At 50.9% G+C, this 22,948-nt stretch overlaps 1 protein-coding gene across 2 annotated transcripts in view; it reads left to right on the top strand.

The window, feature by feature from the left end:
* The window catches only part of Fam169b (family with sequence similarity 169, member B), a 174,755-nt gene that overhangs the window by 78,754 nt on the left and 73,053 nt on the right, over positions 1 to 22,948 (top strand). Inside the window, exon 8 of one of the 2 annotated variants that reach the window (XM_005381613.1) lies at positions 14,563 to 14,826. The exons of the other annotated variant lie outside the window; for it this stretch is intronic. Coding sequence (XP_005381670.1) covers positions 14,563 to 14,653 — 91 coding nt within the window. The 3' untranslated portion in view covers positions 14,654 to 14,826. Of the gene's footprint in view, positions 1 to 14,562; positions 14,827 to 22,948 lie in introns of those variants that run through there. 2 annotated transcript variants of the gene reach the window in all.

Here is a 22,948-nt window from a genome sequence, read left to right as displayed (position 1 = left end):
TTACATTTTTCTAAGCGCATGTCTTTTCTCATCTGAAAGGTGTTAACAGGGAGAAGGTTATTTGACTCCAAAATGAATATAAAAAATTCCATGAAGAAGTCATTACACAGAAAAAGGTTGCCCCTTGGTTCTCTGTCCATGCCCTGTGAGAGGCACACTACCCTGAGGCTATTTCATTCTGCAGTCATAAACCAGCGCAGGCGGGACAGATACCTGTGGAGAACTTGTGGTTGGTGGAAGCTTGCATTCAGAACTCAAGGCCTGGCAAATGTCATGGACATCCACTGTCATGCTCTGGTCTCTCAAATTTTTTTTCAGGAGTGGGTATATTAGCTTTTCTATTGCTGGGACATAATACGGGACACCCACAAATTGAATGGAATTTTTAATTTGGCTCATAGCTCCATGGGTTCAGCCCATGGTCAACTTGCTGTAAAGCAAAGATGTGGCAGAAGTGCATAGAAGAGCAAACAGCTTATTTCCTGGCATCCTGAAGCAGAGCAGGGGAACAGTGCTAGGGACCATACAGAGTGCCTAAGGCTGCACTCCATGACCCACACAGACACACCCAGGAGTGTGCTTTACTAATCTTCTAGGTGTTTCTTAGCCCACAAAATTGACATCAGAAAGAATGTTCACCATCTACCACTTTTCAATTTCACACTCAACTGCATCTCCTGAAATCATACTTAATCTCAAAATAAAATAGCAAGTTCATAATTCTGCCTAACATAAGTATACCATATATATTCAGAAATACAATAGTGCCCTCTCCAAAGCCTCAACAGTTCCAGCATTTTAAATGCCCAATTTCAAGTCTCACCTGAGACTCAAGGCAAACTCTCAGCTGTGAACCTCTATAAAAGTCAAAAACAAATTACATAATTTCAAAGTACAATGGTACAACATAAACATTCTCATTCAAAAAGGGAAGATTAGGAAAACAGAAAAGAATCAGACCAAAGCAAGACAAAAACCCAGTTAGGGCAAAGATTATGTCCAGTGGCTACATATCTGACTTCTGGGGCACATGGTGGTAAGTTGTACATTCTAAAGAGCTTGGGCAGCCCCACTCCTATGGCCTTGCTGGCTTGCTGGTTAACGCCCTCCTCATGGCCTCCCTCTTGAACTGGCTCCACATGTGGCTTGCAGCTTTCCCTGGTAGATGTTCCACCTTCCTGGCATGTCCATTTTCCTGAGGTCTCCATTGCACCTTTGGATCCATTCCCACAGTTTTATGCACTGCTTTTTCAGGGGCTCATTGCCTGGCCTCCAACCTCTTCTATCTGGTAGAAGCCTCCCTGACTCCCACAACTCATGCGTTCTGCATGCTGGTAAAAGCATAATCATATGGATGACACCAAGTTCTGCTGCCAGCACAGGCAGGAGTCAGGACCCGTGGGACCATGGTTTCAGTGGCCTCTAAGCGCCTGGATAACTGAGCCTGCTGAGCAAGGGTTCACGGGAATCTCTTTAAAAAACGCTGACACTTGTGCAATCTTGCGTCTGCAGTGGGTAAGGTCTTCCATTCCTGAGATGCCCTCAAGGCATCTTTCTTTTCATCCCTACACAAGGTACTTAGTTTCTTTCTAATGACACTAATCTCTTCAGCAGCCATATTTTATTTGATCTCAAATACACAGGGTTTCTTCTGGGCTATAATTAAAGTTTTAAAACATTTTTTACTCTGCCTTTATATCTAGGTAAAAAAGAGCCAGGATTATATATCTAGGTAAAAAGAGCCTAAGTAAAAAGTGCCAGGATTACCCACGCCACAGCCTGGATGTTGGGCTGTTTTGAAATTTCCTCTGCCAGGTTAATTAATCACTTTTCTTAATCTCAGTCTTCCATATAGTCTCAGGACACAGGCAAAATATAAACAAATTTTCTCAGCAGACAGGGCCTCTAGTCCAAATGCCAGTGAAGTCTTTGTTTTCAATTAAAACCTCTTGAGCCTCGCTTTTATTGGCTAATTACTATCATCATGTTGGTCTTCTGAGCTCTAAACAAATTCACTTATCAGCCTTCTGTGGCTTCTCTAGTTGGTGTCTCCAAACCTTACCAAATTCCTCCAGCAAGCCAGTTTCAAAGGCTTCTACAGCACACATTCAGGTAGTCACAGCAACAGCACCACTCCAGGTACCAATTTTCCATATTAGTCATCTTTCCTGTTACAGAGACACAATACCCAATGCCTACAACTCAAAGGAAGAGAATTTCAACTTGGTCAGGGCTCAGGGGATTCATCCCGTGGTTGGCAGGCTCCAAGGCAGAAGTATGATGATGAAGGGGCATGGCAGAGCATCCTAGGTATAACTACATAGAACCCAATCCGAGGTTGGTGGTGTTCTGTAATGCGCTACCCAAGAATACTAAGTCCAACTGCACCTTGTTCCAGGAAGCCTTTGAGAACAAAGCCTGCAGTGTACAAGGAAACAATGAGCTCCACTGGTTAGCTACTTGTAAAAACCTTACAGCATCCCTTGATTTCAGCTCTAAAATCTCCATTTTTTTTTTTTTTTTTTTTTTTTTTGCAGGAAAGAGTATGGAATGTTTGAATTTTAATCTGCTCTACTCTCCTTGTTTTTTACATTAGAAAAGAAAGTTCCATAAATGATCAACTAATGGCTTGAAAATTTTGAGAAAAATTGTGTCATGCTTTTTAGAAGCCTTTGGATCTTCCTAAAATATCTTTTGCCCCTGAAATGTGGTATTGCTGGGGGTTTCCTGGGAAACTTTTGATGTTTCCACCACCTCTCTCCCCGTCATGGCAGCAAGTACGAAGGATGGGCCAGGGGCTCTTGATGCCAGACACCCAAACTCAGGGGCTTGCCCTTGTCCTTATGATCTTTCTCTCCTCAGAGATTTCTGGACAGAAGATGTTGCCCTGCTTTCTTCTGGAAGGCTTTCGACAATGAGCAACAGAGAACAGATTTCACATATACATGTTAATTTTCATCCTTTTTTTTTTTTGCTGTGGGCCAGAGCCCAGTTGGAGGGGCTGTTTGGAGATCCAGCACTTTTGTATCACTGCCTGTGCTGGGGAGGTCAGGCAGACTTGGGGAGCTATGTCCCCTTCTCTGCAAACCTGGATTATATCCAAGCCCAATCCTGCGGCATGGTTCTTCTTCCCTCATCTTTCAGATGGTCCTGAGTAACATTCAGAGCCCTTAGGCGCTGGGCATGGCCAGGAGATGAGCCCTTGGAGAGCATGCCATTCTACTGTCCATCCTATGGGACCAGAAGACAAAGCTTGGTCTGGTGCTTTTTGACAGGTAGTAAGGGCCAATCGCTCCACAGATCCAATCTCTGTAGACCTTGCCTATATATAGGAATAAACAGTCTCGCTTTGTCCTTGCCTGGGGCCAGTTCTAAGTGCAGAAGCTCGGTGATCTAGGGACACCTGTTTTTGGCCTGTATTGGTATCAATTAACATGTAACACCTTCTGCCATGGTCTCTGCTCTCAGCCACCCACCCATGTTGACAAGAGCGCTGAGCTGGTGGCCTTTCCTGCACAGACTCCTGCTGTGGAGTCCCCGTTGCCACCTGCTGATGCTTCTGCTGATCCTCATCAAGAACTGATATGTAGCTTGTAGGTTCTCTCTCACCCTGTGTCCTCTACATTCCTGGCCATGTGTGATCATTTGTCCCACATATTCTGGGATGGGGGAGCTTTGGTTTGAGGCTGTTCCTGATACCTTCACATAGTCCTTTTCCAACATCCAGGGCTCAGGCCACTCTTTGGGGCTGTCTTTGTCACTTTCCCATTGCTGGAACAAAGTAACTGACACTTGAAACTTAATGGAGGGTTTTATTTTTATTCATGGGTGCAATCCATGGCGGGCTGACTCCAAGGCAGAAATAGCATGGCAGAAGGGCACAGTAGAGAAAAGGTGCTCAGCTCATGGCCTTCAGGAAACCGAAATGAGTCAAGGACGAGCATACAGCATTCCAGGTCGCACACTCGGGGACCCCTCTGTCCAACCATTCAGCTATGAACTCTTCTCAGTGGGTACACCCCCATGGTCCAGCCACCCTCCACACAGGAAACTTCTGGGGGACATTTTAGAGCTCAACCATAGCAGGGGTCTCTCCTTCTCTGAGAACTCCCGCCCGAGAGCAGGGCCATACCTACCTTCTTCTCTGGGGCTCTCACATCTGTGCGGGAATCTTTATCATTTCCTCCTCACCACTCACCAAGTGTGCATGGTTTTTCATACATCAAATGCAGTAACATTTCCCCTTTCTTTCCCTGGAAGACTTAGTGCAGGTCTGGACAGGCCTGACTCCAGTGCGGCAGCCAGGCCTCCGATCTGATCCCGTCTGTCCCTGTAGGAGGTAGGGTCTCCATACTGTTCTCACACCGTGGCAATGGCCCAGCTCTGGCGAGGGCCGTGGGGCCTGACATGGCCATTTATTTTCATAATGCTTGAGGGTTCTCAGAGGCAAATGAAGGGAGGAGGTACTGCGGTTTGGGTGTGAGTATGGTCCCCAAGCGTTCGTGGATTTAAATGAAATCCTCACAGTAAGGTGCTAGGAGGGTGGAAACGTAATCCGACTACGGGGTTTAGATGCGGGGCCTTCAGGGTGCGATCAGGATTAGACAAGGCCCTGAGGGTGGCGCCCCCATGCTTGAGTCCCGCTGGCTTTATAAAGACAAGGAGAGAGCTGTGGACATGCGGTTCCTCCTCCCGCAGCCTCCTGCCCGATGCGGTGCAGCCCAGGCCGCTCTCCCCAGAGCCGGGCGCCTGCCACCGTCACACGCTTGAACCTACAGAAGTGCGAGCCTCATGCACCTCCTGTACGTATCAGCTTTCCTGTTGCTGGGTCGGACTACCTGCTCCTCGAAGCTCACAGGAGAGACTTAACCCGGCTCACAGGTTCAGGCCACGCTGGCTGGCCCCAAGCTGTGGGCATCGTGGCATCCGAACACGAGAATAGCGCCTGTGAGGAAAGGGCCAGCAGCACCCCGAGTCACGCCTCGGGGGCCCACTCAGAAACCCCCGGAAGCGTGCTTTCCTAGCCTCCTACGAGGCTGGACAGTCCCCAAGAACCAGGGTGCGGTGCAGTCGGAGACCTGCGCTGCTGCCCTGGAGGCTCCTTCCAGCTCCACTCCAGGTTTCTGGCGTTCTGGGCAGCGGCTCCTGAGCAGGCCGAGAGGGCTCAGCCCGGGGGGACATCAACCAAGACCTCTGAGCTGCTGCTTACCGAGCACCTGCTGGATACTGGTTGCATCGCTGCCGAGTCCAGCTCGGGTCCAGCTCGGGTCCAGCTCTGGTCCAGCTCTGGTCCAGCTCGGGTCCAGCTCGGGTCCAGCTCTGGTCCAGCTCTAATTCAGCTCGGGTTCAGCTTGGGTTCAGCTCGGGTTCAGCTTGGGTTCAGCTCGGGTTCAGCTCGGGTCCAGCTCGGGTGCAGCTCTGGTTCAGCGCCCTGGGCGGGGCGCGCATGCGTTACCCACATCGGGACAGGTAGGAAACTCTGCCTCTTTCAGAGGGGAAATTGCTGTCTGTCTTATTGGAAGCGCACAGCACGCCAGGGAGGCGCCCTGCAGAAGACTCAAACCCGGATGGCAACAGCGGAACCCGATTTTCCACAAACTGAGTATCTTGCCGCCTCTTTCTGGCAGGTGGCAGAAAATGCCCAAGGTCCTACAACTTGGCCAACTCAACTGCGCATGCGCCCACCCGCTAGCTCCTGGGCCGCTCTCCGAGCGCAGTACCGGCAGCGACCGCGCGATGGCAGCCTCGCACAAACCAAAGCCCGCGCCCCGCGCCCGCCAGCCCTGGTTCCTGGCGCCGGGCGTCGGGTTTCTCCCCGCTGCGTGCCAGCGGGCCCGAGCAAACGGAACTGATTAGTTTCAGTGATAGATAATTCGGGGACTTAACTTATTTTTAAGAGGGGCGTAGGGACCTTTCTATTTTCAAGGAAAAAAATGCTTAGTTTTATTTTGAGTTCAGGAGTGCAGATCCCAAATTTCTGCTTTTTAGTTCACCTTAGCTAGCCTGCAGTAAGTAAATATACTTTCCCCTGATCCACTAAAACGCGTCCGGCCTCCCCACGCCCCAGGTAGGTGTGGGAGCTCTCAGCTGGGGGCAAGCGCAGCTGGGGTCCCGTTCTGCCCCCTGTGCAGCCGCCTCCTCCCTTCGCATCTGCATCGCCTGGGTCAGCCCGCAGCGGGGGAGGACTCGGAAACCGGGACCCAGGGCCTCGGCACCATCTCACGACCGCGTGACTCAGACTGGCTTTGCCCTGTGCCTCCGCGTGGCCACGCGGTCACTATTGGTCACTTTGGTGTGTCATTGGCCTTTTCTTCTCAGCGGCAGCAACCGAGGTGTCCGCGGGCCTGTTCTGCTCCGTTTGCGCAATGGGGACCGTGTTTCCCGCCCTGGGGCGGGTGAGGCGGGCGCGGATCATCTGGGGGTGCCCAGTTCTCGGCGGCTGTGGCTCGAGAGGAGGATCAGGGATGTCCCCGGGGGTGAGAGAAGAGAGAGAGGGAAGGAGCGAGAGGGTGGGCGCGCTGCCTGCCCCAGGAGTGGGGTGCAGGGGCCAGGCCTGTCCTCTGGTCACGGTGGGAAGATGGACGCGCTCTTCGGTCACGGGCCTCCCCCAGTGAAGCCAGGCTGCGGCAGTAACAACATTTTGTGCCTGCGGGGCACAACTCGAGGCCAGCGCGCTCTCGGCTGTGGCCCAGCTCCCGCGGCCATCTCCCGCGTGCGCGTCGCTGCTGTCCACGGGCCAGGGGCTGTGCGAGGATCTGGCACCGACTCCTGGTCGTCGTATCCCTGGCCACTGCCCTCCTGCAGCTTTCTGGTTCGTGTGAGTAGCAGCCCCTACAAGAAGCAGTAACCGCGATGAGGCTGGCCTTCTGGTCCTGGGCGAGCGCTAGTGCTCCGCGCATCCACACGCAAGCTTCGCAAGTGCTGACCTAGGCACCGCTGTAGGAGGAGCAGCACGGAAGTCCGGTGGAGGGAGGATGGTGGGCGGTCCTTCCGCACCTGGAGACTTCCGGCGACAGATAATGGGTGCGGCCAGTGGGATGCCCGGGGCGGGTCGGGGGAGATTTGGGGAGGAGGAGGCGCTGCACGGGCTGGAGGAGCCGGAGGAGCAAGTGGAAGCAGAGTGCCGCTTATGACTATTTACCTGGACTGTGGGCCCCGTGAAGTCGGGGTCAGGGCTCACAGCCCCTGCAACACACAGTGGCCCAGGGTGAATGCCAGTTCCAAGCCTGATAAGATAGAAAAGCCTCCGGAGAGACTTGGGCTTTGCCAAATCCAGTGGCATTTCTGCTGCTGAGGGTCGCCCCCCCTCCCCTCCTCCCGCCAGGAGATGCCCTGGGCTGGGGCGGACTGAGCCATGGAGCCCTAATGAGTTCCTGGCGACAGACACGCGGAGGCACAGCCGGGCGTCCCAGGCGGCTCTGAGGGTCTGAATGGCTCAGGGACCCCTCTCCTTGCTGGTGGCAGCTCTGTAAGCTGGCCCGGAAGTTCCCTGATTTCAGTAGTTGAGTATTACTGAGTTATTTTACCCCAGTGTGGTGGTCCCAGGGTCACTTGCCAGGTCCCTGAGCTGACATAACTAGAAGTTTCTCAGCTATAAGGTGTTGGAAGCTGCTGGGCCGTGCAGCAGAGCGGAGTCTGCCCAGCGGAGGTCATTGCCTCATCCGTGTTTCATTCTTCCAGAAGGAGCCTCTCGTTTTTGCCTGCAATGCCCGCCTCTCCCCCCATATGGCTCTAGGCGGCCGGGTGACCAGGCCCAAGCAATCCCAGGCGGGATTTCCCTCCGCAGGAGCGGCTCAGTGTGTTCGGCGGCTTGACTGGTCCAGATGTCTGGGAAGTCAGCGTGCTGTCATCTTGAGGACATAGGAGAAAATGACATGGAAACCGAGCTCTGGAGAGACGCCCGGTGCCCCAATCCAGCTGTGCCTAGGGGCGCCAGAACTGCCTGTAGCACCTTCCACTACAAGAGCTAAAATCTCCTTTTGCCTGTGTTAGTTTGAGTTGGTTTTGTGTCACTTTTTTGACTGAAGGTGAGAGACCGGGATGACTCTTTTTCTCTTTATTCTTTCTCTTGTCCTACGGAGTCACAGAGGGCTCCATCTGTACCTGCCTTCCGGAGGACCCGATTCTGCCCCATCTTAATGCAGAAGTTTGTGAGTCCTAGAGAGTCTTGCTTTCAGGGGCTCTTTCCTGGACACAGAATATTAACAAGTATATTTTGCTACTGTGCTGGCTCAGAGCTGAATAGTCCAGGACAAGGACTCACGGCAGCACGCTGAGGCGAGGAGCCTCCTTAAAACCACTCAGGCTGCTCAGCGCAGAGGCTTCCGCCTGCGTCCTAAACCTCCGCTATAAAATGCGCCCAAAGCAAGTCTTCTGCACAGGGGTGGAAGTCGCGCTCACCGTGTCTAGACAACTTAAAATGCCCTGTGGGATCTGGACGATGAGGGTCCTGGACCTTGGGCTCTGCTGGCCAGGGGCTGGGTTCTGCCTGCGGGACGTGGGGTGGGGAAGAGTCCCGGCGCTCAGGGGTGTCTTCTCTTGTCTTGCTATCCCCTGCTTTGCCTAGAGAACAGGCGCAGGCCCTGGAACTCTTCCATCGCAGCCCAGCAGGATCGGTGCAGACTCCAGAACACTGCAGAGGTGCAGGGAGAAGCAGGCCGGCCCAAGGGCGATGAGCGCAGAGCCTGGGTCTGACAGGGCGGCTCCACACCACCGCTGTCAGTGTGAGCAAGGAACTTGAGGGAAAACAGATTCCCAGGCCCCGCCCAGACCTCACCAGGGACTGGAAGGTGACCCGGGAATCCGTTTCCACAATCCTGCACTACGCACGCTCCGGGCTGAGCCCCGGTGGTCTCTTTGGGTCCCTAGGATACTTTGGCTTTTACTTCTCTTTCGGAGGTGGCAGCGAGAGCCATTCTGTTCAGAGCGCTGTGAAGAAGGCCCTGTTATTGCGGGCGCACTTAGCGCGGTTCTCCTAGGGATGGAGAATCCCGGGCCAGCCGCGCGGCCACTAGATGGCGCTGTTGCACTTTCCTGCTGGCACCGGGGGCGCGCGGCCTCTGGGTTACCGCTGGTCCCAGCAGAGTCCCCCAAGCGCAGGAAGTACGTGGCCCAGTGCGCGGAGCCCTGTTTCACTAGGATGTGTAGGAAACGCTGCGCAGCCGGAGGTTTTGCCTGGAGAGAACCATGGTTGTGGGGATGCAGCGGGAACGCGCTTGAGGTCCTTCCAGACCCGCCCCGCCCCGCACCCCATCTCCTGGGGCTGCAGGGTTCCGGTCCTTACAGCACTTCTGGGGCGGGGCGCTCCTAAAAGTGGTGACCAGCTACTGTCTTCTCCCGGGAGGTCTCTGATCTGAGTGCACCCCTGGTTCTGTCCTGCGCCTGCGAGTCCCGCCGCTCCTGGCAGGGCGTGAAAGGACGGCAGCCAATTGACAGAGACCTGCAAGGGGCCTGGGGCGCGACAGGAAGAGTGGTGGCTCAGAGGGGACCAGGCCTGGGCCTGGCGGTGAGCGAGTGGGGACAGCAGGGGGGCGGCAGGGTCGGGTGGAGCTGGGCTCAGGCCCCCGGGCGCCTGGGTGCCCTGAACAGACAGGGTGAGGCCGGGCAGTAGTGAACACAGGCAGCCTCAGCGACGTCCCATTTTGTCCTCGCCACCCCTAGGAGGGCGGACAGTTGTGCCCCAGATTTCCGGAGGGGAAGTGGAGGCAAGGGATGTGGAGACACAGGCCCAGGAGGGCAGAGGTGGGTTCGCATCCAGCCTCTGACCCCAGGGTCTCCTCCCCCGGAAGCCAGCTTCAAGGCCAGGTGTGCCCGGGGAGGGGGCTGCTCTGGCTCGAGGCCTCCGACTCTCGTCTGCGGCCTCGGAAGCCGAAGAGGATCCGCAGGGCCACAGTTCCCTGGAGGCCTCAGCGACTGCCCGGCTGAGCCCCGTAGGCCCCGAGGTCCCGCTCCCGAAGGTGCAGCTGCTATTACACCGCGGAAAGAGAGGGCAGCCCACCTCCCTGCCCAGAGCTCAGGGTAGGCCCGGCGCTGCCCAGGGCTGCGGCTGCGCTGTCAGAGCCTCCTCATCCCACGCAGGGCCGCGGGAGCCCCGGATCTGGGCAGCGGCCGGAGCGGGCGATGAACCCGAGGTTGGAGGCAAGAACCCGTGCGGGGGGTGCTCTGCAGCTGGGAGGGGCTGGCCTCGCCCTCCCTGCTCACCCGACTGCGCAGCGCTGAGCCCCGGAGCTGGCCTTGCCCCGCCTCTGCTCCCTGCTTTGGGACGAGTGGTCCAGCAATTCCCACCAGAACCGCGGCCCCGGTGCCCAGCTCTCGCCCTCCTCTGGTCCTGGTTTAAGTTACCTTGAAGTGTGCTCTGATTTAGGTTTCTGATTTTACTTCGCACAGCCCCCAGCCCCGTCTACTTTCTTCTCTCTTTTTGACTTCTTTACAGCCTGTAGGAGTTTGTGGGGATCTGTTCACGGGTGTGGTGTTCGCCCCGACCTCTACTTCTTCCCTGCTAGTGTGCGGCTTCCCCGAGAGGTCACTTTCTCTCCCCATAGCGTCGGTGCCTCTGGAACACACTGGCACTGAGGAACGGGGACTCCGTCTTCCCCTGGGCCCCAAGCTGGTCCCCATCTCTGCATGATCACGCCTCAGTGCCAGAGGATGCGTGAGGGGTGACACAGGAACTCCGAGATCAGATTTAAAACAAACTTGCTCTAGTTGGACTTAATCTTAAATTTTCCAGTGCTGTAAAAGCAGGTAACAGAGGAAGCTTCCATGTGCCCTTCACCCGGCTTTGCTGTGTCTATGATTTATTTCTGAAACTTTCAAGGATAAATTCCGCCCACCATGGTCCTTTACCCTTAGCTGTCCTGTGAGTATTTCTTCAGGTCCTTCACTCCTAGTTAGTCCATGATATTTCTTAAGCATGGAGATTTTCTCTTTACACCACCATGATGCAGTTGTCAGCATCAGCAGCTTGTGTCAATAAAACACTTCCATATCATTGACCACCTGAACTACAATTTTGTCACTTGATCTAATGTACTTTGTCACGAGCCTGCCCCTTTTTTTCCTATGGCAGAGCACAGGGCCAGTCTAGGGGGAGGTGCGACATTTAGCTGCCGAATCTCTTCAGAGCCCTTCCCTTGTCTTTTATGACATTGCCATTTTTGCAACAAACAGAACGGTTTTGATTTGGTTCTTGTGTGGTGTGCTTCTGTAATGGCGCTGGACTGAGGCACAGAAGGAAATGCTCCTTCTCGGGGTGACACGCTGGGGATAAACTGAGGCCCAGGGCCCTCTCACAGCTGTGGCTCCTTCTGCCTCTCCTTGTGCCCTTGGGATCTGTGCAGATGCGGGAACCTCAGGAGGCGGCTCTTTTAGAGTGCCGTTTGCTTCTCAGCTGTGGGTGGAAACCTTAATAAGCCTCCCGGCTTCTAGCAGGAAGGCTGACTTCAGGCATGAGTGACGCTGGTGGTTCTCACGATTCTCAGACGCCCTTTCTCCATCCTGACTGCCAGGGCCACACTATAAAGTCTTCCCCAGAGAGCAGCAGGGGCTGGGAACAATCTACCTTTTACCTCCTCAGTAGTTTTGCTGCATGGTTTTAAAATCACTCCAGTGTGTCCTGCTGGGGCAGGGCCTGGAGGGAAGAGTTGGAAGCCTCCCTCCCTTGTGGGCTGCCTCTCTGCACTGGGAGTGCTGCTAAAATGCTAAGGTCCCAGGAGAAGCTACTGCTAGCTGCTGGCTGTGGGCGATCTGATAGCTGTGTGACTGGAGACGTCACATCATGGAGAACTGGACCATGGGGACCGCATGGCCCCTGTGGGGCTGAGAGCAACAGTGACACCTTTGTGAATATCACTGGCTGCGTGGTCCTTCCTGAACGTCCTTGAGAAGAGAGATGAACCCCCATCCTAATTTTGTCTGTGTGTCCAAGTGTCCATTGGGAAGGCAACTGAGGAGCTGCAAACAACCAGCACTTAGGTCTTGGGTCCAAATACGAGTCTATTTCCGGTCCCTTCTCAGCCTCTTCTGTGCTCCGTGGTTGTGGCTGTGATAGAAGAGACGAGGTGTGGAATGCGTGCAGTGTCCTCCCTTTCCACCACCTTCTGGCTGCCTTGGCTGTTCCCCAGCATTTACAGTGGGGGCAGAGGGCCTGGGTGTGTCACCATGACTCAGGCCCCAGCGGGCACCAGTGTCTGCAGATACCAACTGCCTTGGGCCTTTTGAGAAGTTTTGCAGGTTTGGCATTGCTTCGAGGGTACTCTGGGTTTGTTTTACTCAGGTGTGTGAAGATACATAGATACAGAAATATGCCTATCACATGCTGGTGTAGTTTCCTACACACAGCAGCACAGTGCAGGGCTGTGTGGAAGCCCCAGGTTGGTCAGGAGGCAGAGGGAATTCAGGGTGGAAGAATGTGGGTGGGAGACTTTCTTGTGGTGTTTGCAGGAAGAAAACGGGGTAAGGTGGCAGGCTCAGGACCAGCCTGGAAGAACATGTGTGGCCCCAGGGTGCATGGGATACCCTGGTGGTGTGGTGCCTGGCCTTGGCGTGAAGCACAGATGCATAGACAGCTCAGCAGGGAGGTGTTGGACGTGTGGGCCTGGGATCTGGTTTGGCTCATTTGCGTATGATGACCAGGCTAGAGAGATAGGGCAAGTTGTCAGTTGTCTTAGGAATTAGCTAGTCTCAGATGGCAGAGCTCTCAGGGTCTGCAAAGTCTCAATGTGAAAACACCCAAATAGGACAACAGAAGCCATGCTGAACACAGGCATTTCCTGTGCCCGGACAGGAGGACAGGTAACTGTGCAGATCCCCCGGGGCAGCTGCTCCCTGGTGCCTCCAGGCCAGGGCTTGTCCCTGGGGTTGCCTGCAGTGCATGCGATGCTGGCTTGCTTCCTGGGTGACTGCAGAGCGCTGGACTTCTCATTGGAACAGCGTCCTCCAGCATTCTGTAAGGTTTGGCCGGCAGGACAGAGCATGCCGACACCTGTCAACAGCTTCTCCATCTGTCCCCTGTTCCGTGGTCAGACAGGATGGTCATCAACAGACGCCCTACCAGGTGAACTGAGGATGCTTCAGACAGGCTGGGTTCCTTGGGAAGAGAGAAGAGGGCTAGCTTTGCCTGGCATGGTGTCTCGCTGGTGTTTCAGTTCTCCCCGAGGCCAACTTGGAAGGGGAGTTGGAGCAGTGCACACAGCGCTTTGGGATACGTGGGCTCAGCACTCAACAGGTTTTGTCTGCAGTTGGGAACGAGACCATCCCAGAGCAGCAGCTCCAGCAGCGGGCAGCAGAGTCAAGCGGCCCAGCATAGCGATGCCTGCGTGCGTGCGCATGCGCACAGGCATGCACTGCGGGGTGGTCAGACTGCTTGAGTTTTAGGGGTGAGAGTGAAGGTCGACCTGCCAGGCCATCGTGGTGCGCATGAAGGAACAAACACCGCCTTCTCAGCTGGGGCTACCGTTGAGGACGAATGTTGCCTGATATGCAAGGAGAGGCATCTTAACCTCAAGGCTGGGCTGGACAGTTTGGGGAAGGTTGGAGAAACACTCGACAGAGATTCTGCAGCGCATGGATAAAGCCAAAACCAGCAAGCCCTCTTCACGGGGCCCTGAGTTTCTCCAGGCAGTGTGCTGTGTGGCCCCTTCCCTCTCCTCCTCCCTTTTTCTTTTCTTTTCTTTTTCGTTTCGTTTCCTTTTCTTTTCTTTTCTTTTCTTTCTTTTCTTTTCTTTCTTTTCTTTTCTCTCTTCTCTTCTCTTCTCTTCTCTTCTCTTCTCTTCTCTTCTCTTCTCTTCTCTTCTCTTCTCTTCTCTTCTCTTCTCTCTTTTCTTTCCACTTTCCCTTCCTTACTATGAGCCAGTCACTGTGTCAGGGAATGCAGACACAGTAACAGACCAGAGAAGGCCCAGTGCCTGCCAGGGTGGAGTTTGTCCTCTAGGTCAGGTGCCTCAGCCTCAGCGTGGTTAACATCGCGGGCTGTTCACTTCTCGGCAGTGAGGGCTTGCGCCATGCATTATGTTGTATTAAGTGGCATCCTTGGTCTCTGGTTATTAGATCCCCCTCACTCCCAGTTTTGGAAATAAAAGAATATCATCAGACACTGGCCAGTCTCCCCTGGATGTGACCAGTGACTTGGGTAGGAACCGATGAATAGTGGAAAGGCAGACCACTGAATAAGCCCGACAGTGAGGCTTGCAGAGACGGCCTCCGTGCCTGTGGGATCTGCTGGGGTCATCTAATGCTCACAGTCTGGGCAGTGGAGCTTGTGGGAGTGCTTATAACACTCCTGTCGTGAGGAAGTAAGTGAACATGGGCTAAGCAGTAAAACCCTGTGAAGAGAGGAACTATCATGGCGGACCATCATGGATGCTTCTGAGTGACGCCATCCAGTAAAAGTCGGTGGAGGTATCTGTGAATAAGGTAAAGACTAAGACAATCTTCCTTGTTATTCTACTTCAGCCTTTCCTTCACCTTGACATAACTGCAGGGTGGGAGAATGGATCTGTTTGGTGGCAGACCCACACTGTGAAGTTTTTGAGTAAACCTCCAATTTCCATGGTGTCTCCATAGGTTCTTAAGTGGGGAGGCAAAGAAGAAAGCACCAGCACTTTCTGTGCCCCGTCCAGGGCCCAGGCTCAACTTTTGCCAAACGCTGAGCTGAAACTGATGCTCGTCCAAGGCACACACATCTGCTGCCCACGACATCCAACAGAAGGGGACCATCTGACTCAAGAATCCATCGCGGAGGATGCTGTCAACACCCCTGCCCGTTCCTCCCCTGTCCAGCTGAATTCTTTTCTCTCTTTCAACTCCAAGGTGTTGATGGGTCAATCAGTGAGGCTCTTGCTGTTGTGTCTCATCTGGGAGTTCTGTGCTCGTGTGTATGTGAACCAGCTCCTGGGTCCTTGCATACTTGTTTAAAGTGCTACAAGATGGTGCTGGAAAGGGTTTTATCTTGTTCATTTGACCATTGAAAAAGGCCACACCTGGTGGGAGTTCCTTACATACTCAGTATTGAGTAATTACAAGTATCTGAGAAAACATCAAAATGGCAAATTTTCATGTAACAGGGCATGTGCTGGCCATTTTAATAATTGAAATGACAGGACTGGAAACCCCCTTCAGTGAGATCATGCCATGTTTGGGAGAATATATTGTTTCAAAGGAGAACTGTTCTGAACACCAAGACTAACAACGGAGACAGTGATGGTATTTATAATAACAATGACAGATTTACACAGTTTCCATTTTTATCCCAAGTCATGTTGGTCTCTGTCAGACACTCAAGCTCCAAAACTTTGAAATAATCTTTGTAAGTTTCTTTTCTACGTTTCTTGTGATCAGCTAGTTATCAAGATCTCCATAGTTTCCGTCTTTCACCAGACATGTGGATCCCCCTCTTTTTTGTCCCCATGTGTCTTTCCTATACTTCGGCAAGGGTTGTCTAACAGGTCTCCTTCCTCCCTTCACTTTACCATCAGTCTTCCAAGTATTTCTTGGGTATCCCATTGTATTAGGTATTTATTGTGTGTGACCAACTAGCACAACATGTATGGGCTAAAAACAGTGATTCATCATATTACACACTTTCTGAGGGTCAGGAACTTGTGAGCGTCTTAGGAACACAGTGCCGGCTGAAGGTCTCTCATGAGGTCCTAGTCAGGATATTAGCTGCTGCTGCAGTCAGCTGAAGGCTTCACTGGGGCTGGAGGGACAGATACCCACGAGACTGTGGGTATCAGGCCTCAGTTCCTCCCTAGAGTTGGACAGGAGACCTCAGTCTCTCATCACACGAGTGTGTTGACATTGCTGTTTGAATGTCCTGTAAGGTCAGGCACAAAGCCTGCTCCACTTTGCCCTTCAGGGTGCCTGATCTTTCTGGTCATACCAGCTGCAAAGAGCAGTGTGCCTTCAGGTCAGCATGAGTGACTCAGTCTTCTCTGGGCATACCCTGTGCTCCCTCACCCTTGTGTCTACACTGTTTCCCATCATCCTATAAAGCTCTTGCGTTTCTCTTCTCCTGCTTTTAATCAGCTTCTCAATTATTACAATAATAGTCTTATCCTCACTCAGACACACAAGGTCGAACACCTGGTCCTTCCCACGATTTGTGTAAGAGCATCTCCTCTGAGATATCACTCCATCCTTGTGTAGTTCCTTGTCAATTTTTGTGATCCATCTAAACTGTATATTCAATCATGTCTGCTCTTTTCTTAAACTCATCCCCTGGACTTGCACCAGCGACTGGGTTAATTAGGCTCCCTTGTGTGTTAGCCAAGATCCTCTGCCTGGCCCTGGCCTGCTGGTCCTCTCTGGACTCCCACCTCTGCCTCCTGTGGCACCACAGCCCTGCTGTTACAGACACTAGGTGCCACCTACATTTGTGCCTTGCTCCAGTTTGTTTTTGGCAGGTGAGATGAACTAATGAGAAAGGAAGCAGCCCTGTAGGGGCCCCATGGCTATGAGCCCTACGAGCACATAGACATTTTGGGGAGTAGTGAACTTCATACGTGGCAAAGTAGGGAGTCCCCAGTCAATTAGGGCAAGGTTATGTGTAGATTCGGAAAGTTTCTAAGTTGTCAGTTAAACTTCCTAATCATCATGACCTGGAAAATCAGGCCCTACCCTGGTTCTCCTGTAAGCTAGGCATTGTTGCTGTTATCGATACCTCACAGTCTTACCTGGCAGGGTAAAATTCGTGGAGGAATTCTGCTTTCTTAAGCACTTTTAAATTCACTTCCTGACTAAGGAAAGGAGCACTTTCTTGCCCCTGTGCTAGAATCCACATCCACATTTTCCGAGGGGTTCCACCTTGCTCTTGCCTAACACAAGCAACGTTGTAATGTGATGCATGTGCTCAATTACAGGGGACCCAGGATCCCCATGTCTCTCCAAATGTGCAGATGCTTCTTTTTTACATAAAATGAAGCAGTATTTGCATAGAACCTACACACATCTGCATGCATACTTTAAGTTAGGTGGTTTATAATACCTAATAGGATGTAAATGCCATTTAAACGGTCTTACTGTTTAGGGAATAGTAAAAAAAAGTTTGTGTGAGTTCAGGGAAGACACATTTTCTCCCCTCTGAATAGTTTTAATCTATGGTTGGTTGAATCTGCAGATGTGGGACTAAGGCAGGAAGATCGGGCATGGCAAAGTTGGTTGGGGGAAGGGAGGTGTGACCAGATTCCAGGACACACATGCCAAATAATTCTCAGGACCCTATATGTGGACTTCCTATGGGTTTCCATGATGTGTGGAGTGAATAAAAGTCAAGATGTCGTTGAAAGCTTGCTATTGTGCCTGCCCTGTGCCTCCGGGGTGTAATTTTGTTCTATATTTTTATTTTTACTTTGGTTTTTTCTTTTCTTGTCTTTACTCCATCCGAGCTTGCTCTGCGCAGGCAGTTTCTCTCTCACCCTTCACTTTAATTGTTTTTGCCTCACATAAATGCGAAACTTTGGCACTGTTTTTGCTTGTTTCATTCAATTCTTTGTTTGAGATGGGAAGAATCTGGAAGCCATCTCTGGAATGGAATTACAGCACCCCAAAACCTGGTGACCACCCATGGATGTGGAGGTCTCACTACACTCTGAATATAATTGATTACTCAAGAGAGTAATAAAGAAATTCTGAGGTTCCTCCCACTTTGCTAAATGGAGGACAAGGGTATCATCTGCATGGGTGTCCTTCTACTCTGAGTTGTAGAACATGGAAGGAAGCTCATTCCTTTATCTTGAGGTCATTTTTGTGGCTAGTTTGGATGGCACTTACTGGACGTCTCTGTCTTGTGGTACTGAAGTTGATTAAGATGGTTTGCCAACTATTTCCCTTCCTTCCTGCTCTGGTTCCATGGTGGAATTGTATTTCCTGGCCCTCTCGTGGCTGAGTGGTTTGGAGTGATTAGCTCAGGCTGCTAACGGTGTATGGCCCACATTACCCACACACTTTTCCTTTCCATTATGAAACCCTTCACAGCCCTTTTTCTCCCTGCAGTTGGTGCTCCACACCTTCCAGATGTATGCACTTTTGTATTCTGTGTTTTGTCAGATGCCACATTTTCATTCACTGGGTCATTCATAAATTCATTCATGCATTCACAAATCCATTCACTCATTCAATAGGCTTTGTTGAAAATATACGAGGCACTGGGTTTTCTTTGCAGCTTCAGCTTAGATCTTAACTGGTTGTGATTCATGCCTTCAACTTCAATGGTCTTACAATCTCCTGGTGTAGACAGGGTAGGGAACTGTATCAGAGAGAGTTTTAGAAGTTTTGTCTTCTATTTCTCTTTCTGAGACTTCTCTCTACTTCCTCCCATTCCACTAAACCTGCAGCTTGAGGGTCAGTGTCATTATCACCAGCAATGATCCTGCTGTTTCTGAAGGTCACAGTATCAATGGCTTCTATATTCCATCCTCTGCCGTGGCAGGTGCTTACCCCACTCCTGTCCTCCTGTGTAACCCTCCCCCTCCACACAACCATTGTTTCCCATATTTCTTATCTAGAAGGTTAACAGCCCTTCTTAAAAATTGTGAGATAGAATCCTGGCTCTTCGGGGGCATAAATAGATTTCCCCAAAGTTGGGCCTGTCACTTTCTCTTAATAGCTTGAGGTTGGCTGGAGAACCATCCAGCAGGAAAAAATGAGAAGAACTCTCTGATTATGCGCTGCTAAGATGGCTGGGGTAATTTGAGCAGAAACGGCACTGCAGCTCTGGGGAATAAAAAAATGTAATTCTCGTGTATGAGAAGCGTGAACCAGAGTTGCTATGTTCACTTCTTGTTTTTAAAGCACCGACAGGCCAAGTCACATATCTGGGTCAGAGGGTCTATTGATTACCTGTCAGGCCCGGAGGCGTAGGTGATCAATAATACTAACCTACACGAAAGGTGGCCTTGAATGCAGAAATCTCATCATGTTGACCCTCCGTTTCTTCTGGTCTGTAAGTGATTTGCAAGGAAACAAAACTCTCTAAAGTAGAACCACAAATGTCCCCAATCCTGACAAAGTTCATACAAGTCAAGGTTTTGGAAGTGTCCCCCCACCTCACCCCAAAAGGACCAGAGGTGACGTTCATTTGTTCTCTCAGCCCCTAAAGAGCCAGTGGACAACTAGGGAGGCAGGGAAAAGATGAAGGCCTTGCCACAGGAGGACTCCTGAGGAAGTGAGGAGAGAGTTCTATCAGGAAGGGTAAAAGGCTGAGGACTATGACCTCAGCCTCATGTTTAATGAGGTACTTAGGGCACAGCACTTAAAACAGTCCTGAAAATCCATGGCCGATGAAGGTCCTGTGATGGTGGAGACTGCTGCTGCCGGGATTGTCCTCTGAAGGTCTGCTTATGCGCCAGTTTCTTTCTGCAGAGAGGTGTCACAGTGTATGTGGGCTTCTTGTGTGTTGTGCCTGCCACAGGCTCTGGTCCTAGATTTACGCTGACAAAGGCTGTGTCATAGGAGCTGCAGTGGCTCTTGGAGTCACCTACCCAGCATCTGGTTCCCCTTCCAGTTTTTAAGGGGACCCTGACTTTGTTAATCTCCATCCCCTAGGGTGCAACTGTGGAGGGCAGGAATGTGGCCAGAACATCAGCACGTGCAAGTCCCTTGTGTCCGACCTGAGTCCAGGGTTGAACATCCGACCAACACCGGCCCAATCAGAGAAGCCTGGTAGGCCCATGATGTAGGAGGGGTTTCCTGCAAAATAGACTGTTTTAAGTGCTGTGCCCTAAGTACCTCATTAAACATGAGGCTGAGGTCATAGTCCTCAGCCTTTTACCCTTCCATGATGTAGGAGGTGTTTCCTGCAAAATAAGATCAGTCTACTTTGCAGCCTACTGGCGGGATGTGGCCTACCTGTTGCTAGGGCCTCTCTCTGGTTTGTAGATGGCCCTTTTTTCTGCTTCTCCCTGGGTCTCCAAAAGATTTTCCTTCTGTAGGTGTCTTTGTTCAGATTCCCCTGTTCCCTTCCCTCTCTTCCCCTCTCTCTTCTTCCCTCCCCTTCCCTCCCATTCTCTTTCTTTCTTTCTTTCTTTCTTTCTTTCTTTCTTTCTTTCTTTCTTTCTTTCTTTCTTTCTTTCTTTCTTTCTTTCTCTTTTTTTCTTCTTTCTTTCCTCCCTCCCTTCCTCCCTCCCTTCCTCACTTACTTCTTTCTTTCTTTCTTTCTTTCTTTCTTTCTTTCTTTCTTTCTTTCTTTCTTTCTTTCTCTCTCACTGCTGATTTAAAATACCTGATACCCAAAGTTAAAGGAGGTAAGGTTTATTAAACTCACAGTCTGTGGAGGTTTCATTCCATAATCATCTGGCTCCAAGGCAGGGTGGCATGGCAGAGGAGTATTGCAGAGGAGAAGTAGTCCATGGCAAGCAGGCAGGTAAGAGAAAGTAAAGGACCTTAGCAGCTTTTTTCTGCCTCTTTTATATTCTATCTAGGCTACCAAGATTAGGGCAGTGCCAAACTGAATCAGTGGCCTGATTTAGTAATCACTGACCCTTAATCCTAGCATCCTTAATCCTAGCATTGCACCATGAATCAAACACACACTCTAGATTCAGCCCCTTTTGAAAAAGTCCCACCTATGCCTGCATGAGAGGGGACATCTGGACACAAACCATGACACTTTCCTTTTTTTGCAGTACTTGGGGTTAAACCCAGGGCCTTTGCATTGCAGGTGCTTGATAAATGGCATTTTCCCTCTCTGGCACTCTCCTAGGTTGCATTCATGAAGTAAGAGAAAATATTTCCTGTGTTTTGGGGATCACACATATGAAAACATGAGGGATATCAACTGGTCAGTACGGTTCCTTCTCATCTGCCTCCAGGGTTAGACCCTCCCTGAGAAGCACAGCTTCACAAAACTATTTCTAATTTCATCATTTTGGAGCACAGTGGGCTACCAAGTGGCTAGCGCTGTGGCATTGGGAGCAAAATTTAGAACCCTAGGTATGCGACGGTGTATGAAAGACCCTGGACCCACACAGGATCTACCTGACTGCAGGGATTTAACCCTGCAAGCGAGTGTCACTAACTGACACTCAGGAGCTATTGTTTGTTTAGGCTAAGCCAGTGTTTTGGACCAACAGACTTACTAATTTCGGAGTTGGCCTGGAAGCAACATTGTCCACTTTACAATGGGTTTGGTCACCTTAGAAGTTTCCTCCAGCAGATCCCCTGGCCACAAGGCATCTCTCAGCACAGCAGGGACACAGCCTTAAGTGCTTTTCCAGGTACCCAGGAAGCGTGCACAGGGATCCCAGCTCTCAGCTGCTATGTGCATCACGGGCCAAGATCCCTGAAGTATTTCTATAGGTTCATCCTCCATGTCCCACCTCCTGCCCTCTTGCTATCACACTCTGATGCTGCCCAGGCCCCTCCCCTGCTGAAGATATTCCTTTTCTTCAGAGTTTGAGTGCATCTGTGCAGAAACAAGAACGCTATGACTAATTATAAAATCATTATATGATTAAACTCAATTAACTTCAAATAACCCTTGAAATTTGCTTAATGCCAGCCCTTGGCCCAGCTTGAACTGCTAGATACTGCTCTCCCTTGAAATCCTGCAGGGATGAGCTGATTGTGGAGTGGTACCTCGTGCTCTGAGGGTTCACACACCATGCCTTGTCATCCAGGACAGGAAATGATGGCCTGGTACTGGGGATTCAGGGTGGAGATGAGGAGGAGGCTTGGGAAGATGGTTGAGTTGGAGTTGGGGAGCCTGTGACTCTGCTGGGTTCATTTAATGAGTTGTTATTAGGAACCTTAAGGGGTCATTCATCTTGGCTCTGATAAGTTTGTTGAAATCTTTGAACTTGTTTCCTGTTATAGGCTGGACAGTGTACCCCTAATGCATATATTTTGAAGTCTTCACACTAGTAGCTCAGCACGTGAATGCATTTAGAGATAGGATCTTTGAAAAAGTAATTAAACAAGTGCACATGGTGGGGTTCTAGCCTGATATGAATGGGGTTTTTATAAGAAGAGGAATTTGAATAGACATTTACAAAGCGAAGATCACATGGAGACCTGGGGAGAAGCAGAAAAAAGCCACCAACAAGCCAAATAAGAGAGGGCTTTGGTGGAACAGCTCTGCTGACACCCTGGCTTTGGACTTCCAGCCTTCCAAACTGTGAGACTATAAATTTCAGGTGTTTAAGCCACCTTATGTGTGATACCTTGTTACTGGCAGCCTTAGCAAAAGACTAAAATATCCTCACCCTCTGGCTTCTTGTGACACTTGAAGCTCAGACTGAGTTCCCTACGCTGATGATAAATAGAAAACTGAAGCTTTGGGAAAGTGACCCACGATAAGAGGGGGATGGCACCTCCTGGAATTTCAGTGCCTGCTAAATTTAGAGAAATACCCAACAACCAGCTGCACACACACAAATAAAATGAGAAAGAGGAGAGTATGTACCTCATAAAGTTGTGAGGGGTAAATGAATAAACTAAACATGTAACTGCCTCGTGAAGAGATAGTGCTGAGAAATGTTAGCAGTTGTATTTATTTTCTGGTTTTTGGTCATTATTCCTTAAGTAGTACAGAATAGTAGCCATTTTATCAGGCATCACAAGTCACCTAGAGGTAAATTCTGCAGGAGGATATGTGTATGTGGTATGCAAATACCATGACATTTTATAGAAGGGATTTGAGCACCCTTGGATTTGGATATCTGAGAGGAGCTCTGGAGCTCACAGGGATCAAGGGATGAGGGTACTGACTTGCAGTTCTGTAAGTCAGACATCTGGGTAAGACATGAATGGATTCTCTGCTCATGGCTGTGGCCATGTGGCCTCTCTACACCTCTTATAGATCAGCTTCTGTGTTTGTTTTCTGTTTAGTTTGTTTGCTATTTTCTAAACAAAGACTGCTCTTAGCTGCCAGAAGTCATCCACATTTCTTGTCCCACAGCCATCCCATCTCATGCTTTGAATCTCTTTTGCCTATAAGAGCCCAGTCCCTTAT

The sequence above is a fragment of the Chinchilla lanigera genome, unplaced genomic scaffold, assembly GCF_000276665.1.
Source record: "Chinchilla lanigera isolate Chin_1 unplaced genomic scaffold, ChiLan1.0 scaffold00015, whole genome shotgun sequence".
Taxonomy (NCBI): domain Eukaryota; kingdom Metazoa; phylum Chordata; class Mammalia; order Rodentia; family Chinchillidae; genus Chinchilla; species Chinchilla lanigera.
Note: the sequence above shows the minus strand (reverse complement) of the source record. Positions and strands in the feature narration are given on the sequence as shown.